Source organism: Oncorhynchus tshawytscha, linkage group LG26 (genome assembly GCF_018296145.1).
Source record: "Oncorhynchus tshawytscha isolate Ot180627B linkage group LG26, Otsh_v2.0, whole genome shotgun sequence".
Classification (NCBI taxonomy): domain Eukaryota; kingdom Metazoa; phylum Chordata; class Actinopteri; order Salmoniformes; family Salmonidae; genus Oncorhynchus; species Oncorhynchus tshawytscha.
Window position 1 is genome coordinate 13581157 of NC_056454.1, and position 15565 is coordinate 13596721.

At 41.3% G+C, this 15565-nt stretch overlaps 1 protein-coding gene across 1 annotated transcript in view; it reads right to left on the bottom strand.

Moving 5' to 3' along the window:
- The window catches only part of cobll1b (cordon-bleu WH2 repeat protein-like 1b), a 34929-nt gene extending 33399 nt beyond the window's left edge, over window positions 1-1530 (bottom strand). Inside the window, exons 1-2 of the mRNA XM_024388913.2 lie at window positions 1001-1530; window positions 687-770 (exon numbers count right to left, since the gene is read on the bottom strand). Coding sequence (XP_024244681.1) covers window positions 687-770; window positions 1001-1041 — 125 coding nt within the window. The 5' untranslated portion in view covers window positions 1042-1530. The remainder of the gene's footprint in view (window positions 1-686; window positions 771-1000) is intronic.
- Between the last annotated feature and the right edge of the window lie 14035 nt (window positions 1531-15565).

The following is a 15565-nucleotide window of genomic DNA, read 5'->3' on the forward strand; positions in this document are numbered from 1 at the left end:
AATATAAATAAATAACCAGATGTTGATTATAATGCACATGAGATGCACACTGGTTTTCCTCCAAAATGCTTCCCATGACCCCAACATGTGGTCAAGGCAATTTCTCAGAACAACTCAGAAGGCAGGAAATGAGTGGAGTTCAAAGGTTACTGAAATGTCTGCAACAACTGTTACTTCAGTTACTGACTACATTTACTCAATCTAGCCGATACATCCCCTCTGGTTGTGGACTATTAAATGAGTCAAACCCTTTGTCTTAGACATGCAATTATGTCATTCAATTGCAATTCGCTTGCAACATGTGTCTAGAAAATGTATTGCAACATTGTCTTTGTGTGCGTGGGGGGGGTAGATAATGGCATTGAAGGGATGGAATCCCAGTGAAGCGTTGTAAAAGGTTTGAACTGAATAAAGTTTTGGAGTGACATAAGACACCATGGGCTACAAAAGTCCCATATTTTCCAACTGACGTCATCTCAAGAATTCCACCATAAATGATCTAATATACACGTGTTTTAAGTGTCATCATCAATCTAAGCATTTTAGAACACCTCCAAGTAATGGTTACAATTCTATCCTGAAGTGAACAATAATGTAGTAGACTACAGCAAAGAAAAACTGACAGCTGACAGTTCTCACACAGGAACCCTCTGACCTAGTACCCATAATGAATCCACATACTGTACCTAGAGCCAGAGAGTCGTCGTCGAGGTCCTTGGGACCCATTTTCTTCCATGTCTAGCTGCATAGGTTTAACTAAATCCCTCGGACTAATGAAAGGCAAGAAAAACACACAATTATTCATATTTCATAACAAAAAAATGCACAGGTTTACATCTAGAGCTGTCCCAAACGACCGAGTGCCTGCTGCGGATGGGCGAGCCCCTATTAACAATGAAGTCATAGTTTCGCCGGATAACTTTTGCCAGACTTACAAAGTGTTACAGACATTAAAGTACAATTTCATTAAGATCATTCTGTAACTTCTGTAATCTCTTACCATGAATGGCCCTGCCCCTCCGAGCAGCTGTCAACTTTCATCAGTCTTTATTAGGGATTCAAAAAATTACTTATACCGTACAAAATATACCGTAGACTTTTCATTCGTTCAGTGATCCATTAGGCTACTCTGCGTTCTTGTGAATTCTGGAACTCCCACTTTTACCTCCAACTCTTGGATCAAAACAACAGTCACTGCTCTGTTCCAATACGCCGCCAGCAGAACCCAGTCTTTCCCGTTTAGACAGCAGTCAACATATCAAAGTTGTGACACAATGCTACGGATGCCAAGTTCTCTGTCGAATGCACAACAACAACAAAAATACAAATAAATCGGCGTCCAAACGTAGGCCTATGGGTACTGTAGATGCTTTGCACGACGACGACTCAGCGTGCAAATAGCCTTTCGTGTGGCGTCGAATACCTTACTGCCCTAGTTTTCCTCCCAGCGGTGATTGATTTAATCTCTCCATCCCAGAAGGAATAGGCTACAAACGTTTCGCTTTTTTATTAATTTAAAGCAGCATTGGAAATATGTACACTGAGTGCTAAAAAAAACTTTAAGAACACCGGATAACCTGCTCTTTCCAAGGAAGACTGACCATGTAAAAGCTATGATACTTACTGATGTCACTTCAATCAGTGTAGATAGAGTGGAGGGGACAGGTTAAAGAAGGACGTTTAAACCTTGGTAACGAGTGTATGTGTGCTATTCAGAGGGTGAACGGGAAAGACAAAATATTTAAGTGCATCAATATTTTGTTCACTAAGTCTATGTGAAACTTGATTGAAGGAGCCAATTCGTATGACTTTCATTGGTATTTTCAACATCTGAAGTGAACAATTCGCGTTTTTTTCCAACACTTTCTCTGGCTGCCAATGCTCTTGCTCAACTAAAAATGGTATCTGTCTCATCAACAAACAAACAAATTGTCACTCTAACAAAACAATTCTGAGTTAAGTTGATCTAATATTTTGTCATTTAGAAAAAGTTATATATACCATTAGGAGAGCCTAAAGATAAATAACCACTTGTTTAGAGATACAAATTGTAATCAGTTTTTAATAAAGCAGTAACATTTAAGGTGATCCAATGCAAGTCAGTGGTACCTAAATGACCATATTTCAAATCATGCCCAAACCATCTACAAGTAACTTCATTGAGTTAGTTATTTTTAAGATACATGTTTTTCCCATGTTACCCCAGTACTTGGGAAAAACACCCCTTTTCTAAAAACCACATTTCATGAAATAACAACAAAAAAATGTCAACTGTAGCTACTTATTTCCATTTATAGTTCTTGCCTAAGCATGACCATCATCCACATACCACTTTTTTTTATACCAAACTTAGCTTTATTGTGTCAGAAATTGGACATTGTTCTTAGGGGGACACGACCAATGGACAAACACCTATAGCTCTGGATCTATATTAATCATTGATGGGTGAATAATGACATTAAGGCAAGAGGACAATACTGTAGGTAGCCTAGTTTTCAAATGGAGCCTTTTTATGATCGTTTTATTCATGTTATAGCGACATCATGTGGTAGGTAAATACATGCAAAATTCAAGGTGGAACTCCACTGTTTCACAATTTGATATACAAATTGATAAATGCATTGCGTATTGACACATTAGCACACATACATCATAGTCAAATAGTAAATTGTGACACACACATTCATTGCAGAGTTCATAATACATTTTTCTGCAGTCTTACATGTTGTACCAGAGTAGGGAAATAAGTCACAACAATTCAAAAGACATCTGACTTACATTTAACACCAGAACAATACCCAGACAGTCGTAGGCCAAGGATAGCAATGTAAACGCTGCAACTATAAGCAAGGTGACAGCCACATGGGCACGGTTGTTGAGAGACCCATTCAAAAAAAAACATTGGATATTACCGACAGACATAAGAGAGAATAAGGAACTGTTGTTCGTACGTGATTTGCATTCAAATGAATGAACACTGAGCCTGAAGTTATGAAGTGCCATATTATCAGTAAAATCATACAGTGCATTCGCAAAGTATTCAGACCCGTTGACTTTTTCCACAGTTACGTTACAGACTTATTCTAAAATGGATTTTCTCATCAATTTACACACATAACCCCATAATGACAAAGCAAAACGGTTGTTTTTTTGTGTAAATGTATATGGAAAAAAATAACATTGAAATATAACATTTACATAAGTATTCAGACCATTTACTCTCAGTACTTTGTTGAAGAACCTTTGGCAGCGATTACAGCCTTGAGTGTTCTTCGGTATGACGCTACAAGCTTGGCAGACCTATATTTGTGGACTTTCTTCCATTCTTCTCTGCAGATCCTCTCAAGCTCTGTCAGGTTGGATGTGGAGCATCCCTGCACAGCTATTTTTAGGTCTCTCCAGAGATGTTAGATTGGGTTCAAATCCGGGCTCTGGCTCGGGCCTCAAGCCATTCCCGTGTTGTCTTGGCTGTGTGCTTAGGGTCGTTGTCCTGTTGGAAGGTGAACCTTCGCCCCAGTCTGAGGTCCTGAGCGCTCTGGAACAGGTTTTCATCAAGGATATCTGACTTTGCTCCGTTCATCTTTCCCTCGATCCTGACTGGTCTCCCAGTCCCTGCCACTGAAAAACATCCCCGCGGCATGATGGTGCCACCACCATGCTTCACCGAAGTGATGGTGCCAGGTTTCCTGGCATTCAGGCCAAAGAGTTCAATCTTGGTTCTCATGGTCTGAGAGGTCTTTAGGAGCCTTTTGGCAAACTCCAAGCAGGCTGTCATGTGCCTTTCACTGAGGAGTGGCTTCTGTCTGGCCTCTCTACCATAAAGGCCTGATTGGTAGAGTTCTGCAGAGATGGTTGTCCTTCTGGGAGGTTCTCCCATCTCCACAGAGGAACTCTGAAGCTCTGTCAGAGTGACCATCGGGTTCTTGGTCACCTCCCTGACCAAGGCTCTTCTCCCCCGATTGCTCAGTTTGAGCGGGTGGCCAGCTCTAAGAAGAGTCTTGGTGGTTCCAAACTTCTTCCATTTAAGAATGATGGAGTCCACTATGTTCTTGTGGACCTTCAATGCTGCAGAAATGTTTTGGTACTCTTCCCCAGATCTATGCATCAACACAATCCTGTCTCAGAGCTCTACGGACAATTCCTTCAACCTCATGGCTTGGTTTTTGTTCTGACATGCACTGTCAACTGTGGGACCTTATGTAGACAGGTGTGTGCCTTTCCAAATCATGTCCAATCAATTGCATTTATCACAGGTTGGACTCCAATCAAGCTGTAGAAACATGTCAAAGATGATCAATGGAAACAGGATTCACCTGAGCTCAGTTTCAAGGCTCATTGCAAAGGGTCTGAATACTAATGTAAATAAGGTATTTTTTTGTTATATATATATATATTTATTTTTTTGCACAAATTTTTAAAACCGGTTTTCACTTTGCAAATGATGGAGTACTGTGTGTAGATTGATGAGGGGGAAAAAATATTTCACCCATTTTAGAATAAGGCTGTAAAGTAACAAAATGTGGAAAGAGTCAAGGGTTCTGAATATTTTCAGAATGCTCTGTATCTAAGTTCGCTCTGTATCTAAGTTCCCTATCTACCATGCTAGACTGCTAGCTACACCAGGTGTGAGAGTTTGCTGTACACCACAGTAGCAATATTGACTAGCTAGTAGACATCTAACATTAGTATGTTGATATAAACAAAGATACTTGTCCGAATGGACAAGTAAAAAAAATATTTTTTTAAATCATCACTATATCAAACAATTACTCCAATCAGAATTAGATCAGAGAGGCCAACATTTGAAAAATATTCAAATCTATTTTTAAAATAATAAATAGAAATGCCTACATGTCAAAGTGTAGGTGATATGCATATTAGTTACAACCTCATGTCCAAACTGATGCTGACATGAGGGATGCGCCAGAAAATGTAGCCACACTTTAATGACACTTTTAATTACATCAATATGTACTAAATGCCAGTCATTTTTGACAATTATAATGAAGGAAATTTTCATTAATGTCTAAAGGCTTGATTCTGTCGACATAGGCTGCTCGAGGCACAGTTCATTCAGATCAAATGGTCACAAGACCAGAGATTGGAGGACCATGCCTGTTGCGAACCGCACATCAGCTACCTTGAATCTGAGTGGAGGGGGTCAACATTTTGAAACTATAGAGAACAAAAAGATAAATGCAACATGTAGAGTCTTGGTCCCATGTTTCATGAGCTCTAACTCCTCTAGCTCCACAATGAAATAGGGTGCAGGCCAGGCAGCAGGCTGTTAGCCAGCCTGCCAGCATAGTGGAGTCTGCCACTAGCACAGTCAGTGTAGTCAGCTCAGCTATCACCATTGAGACCGTGTCTGTGCCTCGACCTAGGTTGGGCAAAACTAAACATGGCGGTGTTCGCCTTAGCAATCTCACTAGGATAAAGACCACTTCCATTCCTGTCATTATTGAAAGAGATCATGATACCTCACATCTCAAAATAGGGCTACTTAATGTTAGATCCCTTACTTCAAAGGCAATTATAGTCAATGAACTAATCACTGACCATAATCTTGATGTGATTGGCCTGACTGAAACATGGCTTAAGCCTGATGAATTTACTGTGTTAAATGAGGCCTCACCTCCTGGCTACACTAGTGAACATATCCCCCGTGCATCTCGCAAAGGCAGAGGTGTTGCTAACATTTACGATAGCAAATTTCAATTTACAAAAAAAAAAGACGTTTTCGTCTTTTGAGCTTCTAGTCATGAAATCTATGCAGCCTACTCAATCACTTTTTATAGCTACTGTTTACAGGCCTCCTGGGCCATATACAGCGTTCCTCACTGCGTTCCCTGAATTCCTATCGGACCTTGTAGTCATAGCAGATAATATTCTAATCGTTGGTGACTTTAATATTCACATGGAAAAGTCCACAGACCCACTCCAAAAGGCTTTCGGAGCCATCATCGACTCAGTGGGTTTTGTCCAACATGTCTCTGGACCCACTCACTGTCACAGTCATACGCTGGACCTAGTTTTGTCCCATGGAATAAATGTTGTGGATCTTAATGTTTTTCCTCATAATCCTGGACTATCGGACCACTATTTTATTACGTTTGCAATTGCAACAAATAATCTGCTCAGACCCCAACCAAGGAACATCAAAAGTCGTGCTATAAATTCACAGACAACACAAAGATTCCTTGATGTCCTTCCAGATTCCCTCTGTCTACCCAAGGACGCCAGAGGACAAAAATCAGTTGACCACCTAACTGAGGAACTCAATTTAACCTTGCGCAATACCCTAGATGCAGTTGCACCCCTAAAAACTAAAAACATTTCTCATAAGAAACTAGCTCCCTGGTACACAGAAAATACCCGAGCTCTGAAGCAAGCTTCCAAACTGGATGTCTTCCGACTAGCTTGGAAAGACAGTACCGTGCAGTACCGTAGAGCCCTTACTGCTGCTCGATCATCCTATTTTTCTAACTTGATTGAGGAAAATAAGAACAATCCGAAATTCCTTTTTGATACTGTCGCAAAGCTAACTAAAAAGCAGCATTCCCCAAGAGAGGATGACTTTCACTTTAGCAGTGATAAATTCATGAACTTCTTTGAGGAAAAGATTATGATTATTAGAAAGCAAATTACGGACTCCTCTTTAAATCTGCGTATTCCTTCAAAGCTCAGTTGTCCTGAGTCTGCACAACTCTCCCAGGACCTAGGATCAAGAGAGACACTCAAGTGTTTTAGTACTATATCTCTTGACACAATGATGAAAATAATCATGGCCTCTAAACCTTCAAGCTGCATACTGGACCCTATTCCAACTACACTACTGAAAGAGCTGCTTCCTGTGCTTGGCCCTCCTATGTTGAACATAATAAACGGCTCTCTATCCACCGGATGTGTACCAAACTCACTAAAAGTGGCAGTAATAAAGCCTCTCTTGAAAATCCAAACCTTGACCCAGAAAATATAAAAAACTATCGGCCAATATCGAATCTTCCATTCCTCTCAAAAATTTTAGAAAAGGCTGTTGCGCAGCAACTTACTGCCTTCCTGAAGACAAACAATGTATACGAAATGCTTCAGTCTGGTTTTAGACCCCATCATAGCACTGAGACGGCACTTGTGAAGGTGGTAAATTACATTTTAATGGTATCGGACCGAGGCTCTGCATCTGTCCTCGTGCTCCTAGACCTTAGTGCTGCTTTTGATACCATCGATCACCACATTCTTTTGGAGAGATTGGAAACCCAAATTGGTCTACACGGACAAGTTCTGGCCTGGTTTAGATCTTATCTGTCGGAAGGATATCAGTTTGTCTCTGTGAATGGTTTGTTCTCTGACAAATCAACTGTAAATTTCGGTGTTCCTCAAGGTTCCGTTTTGGGACCACTATTGTTTTCACTATATATTTTACCTCTTGGGGATGTTATTCGAAAACATAATGTTAACTTTCACTGCTATGCAGATGACACACAGCTGTACATTTCAATGAAACATGGTGAAGCCCCAAAACTGCCCTTGCTAGAAGCATGTGTTTCAGACATAAGGAAGTGGATGGCTGCAAACGTTCTACTTTTAAGCTCGGACAAAACAGAGATGCTTGTTCTAGGTCCCAAGAAACAAAGAGATCTTCTGTTGAATCTAACAATTAATCTTAATGGTTGTACAGTCGTCTCAAATAAAACTGTGAAGGACCTCGGCGTTACTCTGGACCCTGATCTCTCTTTTGAAGAACATATCAAGACCATTTCAAGGACAGCTTTTTTCCATCTACGTAACATTGCAAAAATCAGAAACTTTCTGTCCAAAAATGATGCAGAAAAATTAATCCATGCTTCTAGGTTAGACTACTGCAATGCTCTACTTTCTGGCTACCCGGATAAAGCACGAAATAAACTTCAGTTGGTGCTAAATACGGCTGCTAGAATCCTGACTAGAACCCAAAAATTTGATCATATTACTCCAGTGCTAGCCTCTCTACACTGGCTTCCTGTCAAAGCAAGGGCTGATTTCAAGGTTTTACTGCTAACCTACAAAGCATTACATGGGCTTGCTCCTACCTATCTCTCTGATTTGGGCCTGCCGTACATACCTACACGTACGCTACGGTCACAAGACGCAGGCCTCCTAATTGTCCCTAGAATTTCTAAGCAAACAGCTGGAGGCAGGGCTTTCTCCTATAGAGCTCCATTTTTATGGAACGGTGTGCCTACCCATGTCAGAGACGCAAACTCGGTCTCAACCTTTAAGTCTTTACTGAAGACTGATCTCTTCAGTGGGTCATATGATTGAGTGTAGTCTGGCCCAGGAGTGGGAAGGTGAACGGAAAGGCTCTGGAGCAACAAACCGCCCTTGCTGTCTCTGCCTGGCCGGTTCCCCTCTCTCCGCTGGGATTCTCTGCCTCTAACCCTATTACAGGGGCTGAGTGACTGGCTTACTGGGGCTCTCTCATGCCGTCCCTGGAAGGGGTGCGTCACCTGAGTGGGTTGATTCACTGATGTGGTCATCCTGTCTGGGTTGGCGCCCCCCCTTGGGTTGTGCCATGGCGGAGATCTTTGTGGGCTATACTCAGCCTTGTCTCAGGATGGTAAGTTGGTGGTTGAAGATATCCCTCTAGTGGTGTGGGGGCTGTGCTTTGGCAAAGTGGGTGGGGTTATATCCTTCCTGTTTGGCCCTGTCCGGGGTGTCCTCGGATGGGGCCACAGTGTCTCCTGACCCCTCCTGTCTCAGCCTCCAGTATTTATGCTGCAGTAGTTTATGTGCCGGGGGCTAGGGTCAGTTTGTTATATCTGGAGTACCTCTCCTGTCCTATTCGGTGTCCTGTGTGAATCTAAGTGTGCGTTCTCTAATTCTCTCTTTCTCTCTCTCTCTCGGAGGACCTGAGCCCTAGGACCATGCCCCAGGACTACCTGACATGATGACTCCTTGCTGTCCCCAGTCCACCTGACCGTGCTGCTGCTCCAGTTTCAACTGTTCTGCCTTATTATTATACGACCATGCTGGTCATTTATGAACATTTGAACATCTTGGCCATGTTCTGTTATAATCTCCACCCGGCACAGCCAGAAGAGGACTGACCACCCCACATAGCCTGGTTCCTCTCTAGGTTTCTTCCTAGGGTTTGGCCTTTCTAGGGAGTTTTTCCTAGCCACCGTGCTTCTACACCTGCATTGCTTGCTGTTTGGGGTTTTAGGCTGGGTTTCTGTACAGCACTTTGAGATATCAGCTGATGTACGAAGGGCTATATAAATCAATTTGATTTGATTTGATTTGATGAGCTGAAACAAAAGACACCAGAAATTGTCCGTGCACACATAAAGCTGATTTCTCTCAAATTCTGTGCACAAATATGTTTACAACCCTGTTAGTGAGCATTTCTCATTTGCCTAGATAATCCATCCACCTGACAGGTGTGGCATATCAAGAAGCTGATTAAAAAGCATGGTCATTACACAGATGCACCTTGTGCTGGGGACAATTAAAGGCCATTCTAAAATGTGCACTTTTGTCACACAACACAATGCCACAGATGTCTCAGGTTTTGAGGGAAAGTTCAATTGGTATGCTGACTGCAGGAATGTCCACTAGAGCTGTTGCCAGCTGTGAACCTCGACATCCAGCTTTTTCTCCTTCGGGATCGTTTGAGTAAGCCACCCAGACAGCTGATGAAACTGTGGGTTTGCACAATCAACAGCTTGATTAACTCTATGCGAAGGAGATGACTTGGTTTTGAGCCCTGGAGGGAATTATTTTATGAAGACATATTTGGTTGCAAATGTAATGTTGCAATATTTTTTGTGTCTTGCATCTCTACCATAAAGGCCTGATTGGTGGAGTGCTGCAGAGATGGTTGTCCTTCTGGAAGGTTATCCTATCTCCACAGATGAACTTTGGAGCTCTGTCAGAGTGACCATTGGGTACTTGGGAACCTCCCTAACCAGGGCCCTTTTCCCCCAATTGCTCAGTATGGACAGGCGGCCAGCACTAGGAAGAGTCTTGGTGGTTCCAAACTTCTTCCATTTAAGAATGATGGTGGCCACAGTGTTCTTGGCGACCCTCAGTGCTGCAGATCTGTACCTCGACACAATCCTGTCTTGGAGCTTTACGGGCAATTCCTTTGACCTCACGGATTGGTTTTTGCTCTGACATGCACTGTCAACTGTGGGACCTTATATAGACTGGTCTGTGCCTTTCCAAATCTTGTCCAATCAAATGAATTTACCACAGGTGGACTCAAGTTACAATAACATCTCATGGATGATCATTGGAAACGATGCACCTGAGCTCAATTTCAAGTCTCATAGCAAAGGGTCTGAATATTTATGTAAATATGTATTCTTTTGTATTATCATTTTTTTGCTCAATTTATAAAACCTGTCTTTGCTTTTTCATTATGGGGTATTGTGTGTAGATTGATGAGGGGGTATGAATACTTTCAGAATGCACCATACCGCTCGAGTCACAAAACACTCCAGAGGACAAGTTGTTATTATACTGATGCCAAGACAGAAGTAAACAAACATAGCCAGGTCATCGTTCCTGCAGTAGTTTTCAAAGAAAAAGAGATAAGAGGTTAGAAAAAGAACACTTAGTGGAGAGTGATTAGAGACATACCATGAGAGTGTTTTACCTTGCGTGTACCCAGTGAAGGTAGCATAGCCAGTCGCAGCAAACAGAGCACTGACAATCAGAGAAGAACCAACAGACGTGAGTGACACGAGACCAAGACTTGGTTCCTCCAGAGAGCCATAGATCATAAAGCTGTTGTGATGGCTGATATAGGCTGCAAGACAAAAGTATATAGCAAAGTATTACAATCTACCAATAGTCCAAAGCTACATTTTTGTGTCGTTGTTTTGTGTGGATTTCTGCTATTATGAAACTTAATTGGCATTATCATACAATATGAAGCTGTACACACATAGGCTATATTAGAAGAGAACTCAAAAGACAACACCAACAGCATAAATTGCATTCCATCGTGTAAATACTTGTGCATTCAGTGTCGGGGGACTATGGACACAGAGTAATTGGATTAACATTTTATTAGCCATTTCAACATTTTCAAATTCTAGAGGAAGTGGTTTCAATAGTCGTTTATTTGACTGAAATATCAAATAAAAATAGAATGCTTTTCCGATTGGTTAGTAGAATGTGATATAGCGTGTGTGAGTCAGTGGCACTTGTTGCCATTTAAGACGAGGGAGGATGATCATGTTTTAATGAGCATGGCCTTATTTCTATTAAGTATTGGGTGACTGTAATTCATATTCCATTCACCCAACCCAGTGTAATAGCGATACATTTAGGCTACTACATGATACTCCAATTTTCCCTGTACCCATCATGAGGTTACTACAATGAATGAACGTTTCAACGTAGCTGCACAGGTCGAGAGGAATTTGAGTAATCAAGGTGACAGAAAGACAGACTTCACTCATGCTGCCAAACATACCCTCGTAAAACTGACCATCCTACCGATCCTCGACTTCTGCGATGTCATTTACAAAATAGCCTCCAATACCCTACTCAATAAATTGGATGCAGTCTATCAGAGTGCCATCCGTTTTGTCACCAAAGCCCCATATACTACCCACCACAGCGACCTGTACGCTCTCGTTGGCTGGTCCTCGCTTCATACTCGTCGCCAAACCCACTGGCTCCAGGTCATCTACAAGACCCTGCTAGGTAAAGTCCCCCCTTATCTCAGCTCGCTGGTCACCATAGTAGCACCCACCTGTAGCACGAGCTCCAGCAGGTATATCTCTCTGGTCACCCCCAAAACCAATTCTTCCTTTGGCCGCCTCTCCTTCCAGTTCTCTGCTGCCAATGACTGGAACGAACTACAAAAATCTCTGAAACTGGAAACACTTGTCTCCCTCACTAGCTTTAAGCACCAACTGTCAGAGCAGCTCACAGGTTACTGCACCTGTACATAGCCCATCTATAATTTAGCCCAAACAACTACCTCTTCCCCTACTGTATTTATTTATTTAATTATTTTGCACCTTTGCACCACATTATTTCTATTTCTACTTCGCACATTCTTCCACTGCAAATCTACCATTCCAGTGTTTTACTTGCTATATTGTATTTACTTCACCACCATGGCCTTTTTTGCCTTTACCTCCCTTATCTCACCTCATTTGCTCGCATTGTATATAGACTTATTTTTCTACTGTATTAATAACTATGTTTGTTGTATGTGTCGAACTGCTTTGCTTTATCTTGGCCAGGTCGCAATTGTAAATGAGAAATTGTTTTCAACTTGACTACCTGGTTAAATAAAGATGAAATAAAATAAATAAATAAAAACAGTGACACATTTAATACCGTCTTGCCTGCATCTAGCTGGTGTAGGGTGTAATCATTAGTCTAACAGCTGCAAATGAGAGCTTCTATTGGGCAAATTCAGGTATGTTTTTCCCCATTTTGTTCCGTTTGCTTCCGTTGAAGAAACATTTTTCAATGAAATCAGCAGAATGATTACACCCCTGATCACACGCGAACACAGTTCACTTTCATTACAGCCACATAAAAGAAGCATGCTCACTTTGCTCGTTGTATACAGTATATAATTCCTTCTCGCAGCTATCTATGGCTACGTGCTCTCCTCTCCCCTTTTCCCTTCACTTGTGGACTTCAATGCACAACACATCAGCTGTCTGTGGCCAGGAGAAAAAACCTTTCCAAGCCAAACCTCCATATCATGACCACTAACCGCTACACACAGCCTACATCATTGCCACGTCATAGTCAACATAGCGACTAGAACTAACGCATTAGTAAACCCGCTACAATCATGCAGTACAGTGTACAGCCAGAAAGCAGTTTAGCAGTTACGCCGGCGGGTCCCGGCGGCAATACATTTATAAAACCAAAAGCTTACCTTGACATTGAGGACTTACAGTGTTGGATCGTCATAGACAGCCAGCTAATATGGCATCCCTCGTTGTTTGAGCAGGGTGTTTGAGTAGTCTAAACTAGCTAGCTAAGTGAAAGTGAAAGTAAAAATAAAATACAACCAAATATCTCACTCTCTCTCTCTCTCTCTCTCTCTCTCTCTCTCTCTCTCTCTCTCTCTCTCTCACTTCTCCTTAATTTTTGAACAAATTAATTTGTTTAAAATTGTTCAACTACTGTCTTTCTCTCACTTTGAGTCAGCTATTCAACATTTTTACGCTCTGCAGTTCTAGCTATTTGTAGCTTATGCTTTCCGTACTAGATTCATTCACTGATCCTTTGACTGGGTGGACAACATGTCAGTTCATGCTGCAAGAGTTCTGATAGGTTGGAAGACATCCTCCGGAAGTTGTCATAATTACTGTGTAAGTCTATGGAAGGGGGTGAGAACCATGAGCCTCCTAAGTTTTGTATTGAAGTCAATGTATCCAGAGAAGGACAGAAGCTAGCTGTCCTCTGGCTACACCATGGTGCTACCCTACAGAGTGCTGCTGAGGCTACTGTAGACCTTCATTGCAAAACAGTGTGTTTTAATCAAATTTTTGGTTAAAGTCAATATATTTAGTATGGTTTTATCTAAAAAGGATAACTTTTGAAATGTTTCACTATTTACATTTTTATGAAATTCACTGAGGATGGCCCTCCCCTTCCTCCTTTGAGGAGCCTCCACTGGTGTGAGGGAATAGATTTTGATTTTGTTATTATATACATCTATGGTCCTAGGGTATCTGTTCTGATGATAACAGTGATAAGCATCAAAACAGTCAACACCATGGACAGTAAGGACACCAGGAATCACATAGACAGGTGCTTTAGCTCAGAAATGGAAGAATGAGTCATTGACTCCTTAAATCAATGTAACAATATGTGATTAAGTCTTACATTTCCCAGCTTTGATGTATTCAGGAAAAGAGACAGAGGAAGAGTGAACAGACTGGTGGATACTGAGATGACAAAATGTCTCACTGCAAGTGCGTGGTCCGGCCCAACTGCAAATAGCATTTATGAAAAATATGAATAAGCAACATACAATGACAAATGTGGTCTTTGTGTTTTGTGCTTAATTTAGCAAAACTTTGACCTATTTTTTGACTGTCACTCCATTAGCATATCAATGCACATCGCTAAAATGGGGCTTGATATTGTTCAGATATATTACATTAAAGTAAAATATGCCATATTATACCTCCAGGTAATCTGTGAAATACTTTGGTCAATGTGTCACCAGCTATGATGTTGTAGCTGATCATAGCTGGGGAAGAAACATACAGTTGAAGTCAGAAATGTACATACATTTAGGTTGGAGTTATTAAAACTCGTTTTTCAACCACTCCATAAATTTCTTGTTAACTAACTATAGTTTTGACAAGTCGGTTAGGACATCTACTTTGTGCATGACACAAGTAATGTTTCCAACAATAGTTTACATACAGATTACTTCACTTATAATTCACTGTATCACAATTCCAGTGGTCAGAAGATTACATACACTAAGTTGACTGTGCCTTTAAACAGCTTGGAAAATTCCATAAAATTATGTCATGGCTTTAAAATCCTCTGATAGGCTAATTGACATCATTTGAGTCAATTGGAGGTGTACCTGTGGATGTATTTCAAGGTCTACCTTCAGACTCAGGGCCTCTTTGCCTGACATCATGGGAAAATCAAAAGAAATCAGCCAAGTCCTAAGAAAAAATTGTAGACCTCCAAAAAGGGGGAGGCTTGCAAGCCGAAGAACACCATCCCAAACGTGAAGCACAGGGGTGGCAGCGTCATGTTGTGGGGGTGCTTTGCTGCAGGAGGGACTGGTGCACTTCACAAAATAGATGCCATCATGCGGAGGAATATTATGTGGATATATTGAAGCAACATCTCAAGACATCAGTCAGGAAGTTAAAGCTTGGTTGCAAATGAGTCTTCCAAATGGACAATGACCCCAAGCATACTTCCAAAGTTGTGGCAAAATGGCTTAAGGACAACAAAGTCAAGGTATTGGAGTGGCCATCACAAAGCCCTGACCTCAATCCTATAGACAATTTGTGGGTAGAACTGAAAAAGTGTGTGTGAGCAAGGAAGCCTACAAACCTCATTCAGTTACACCAGCTCTGTCAGGAGGAATGGGCCAAAATTCACCCAACTTATTGTGGAAAGCTTGTGGAAGGCTGCCCAAAACATTTCACCCAAGTTAAACAATTTATAGGCAATGCTACCAAATACTAATTGAGTGTATGTAAACTTCTGACCCACTGGGAATGTGATGAAAGAAATAAAAGCTGATCTAAATCATTCTCTCTACTATTATTCTGACATTTCACATTCTTAAAATAAAGTGGTGATCCTAACTGACCTAAGACAGGGGATTTTTACTACGATTAAATGTCAGGAATAGTGAAAAACTGAGTTTAAATGTATTTGGCTAAGGTGTATGTAAACTTCCGACTTCAACTGCAGTTATGTTACAATCCAAGTCCTCCCATACTGTACCTGTCCTCCCATACTGTACCTGAGATTTAAGACTGCTCAATCTCTTAAAACCTTGATTACAAGTATTTCTGATTTATTTTAAAATGTCATCTCCAATCAAGACTTACAA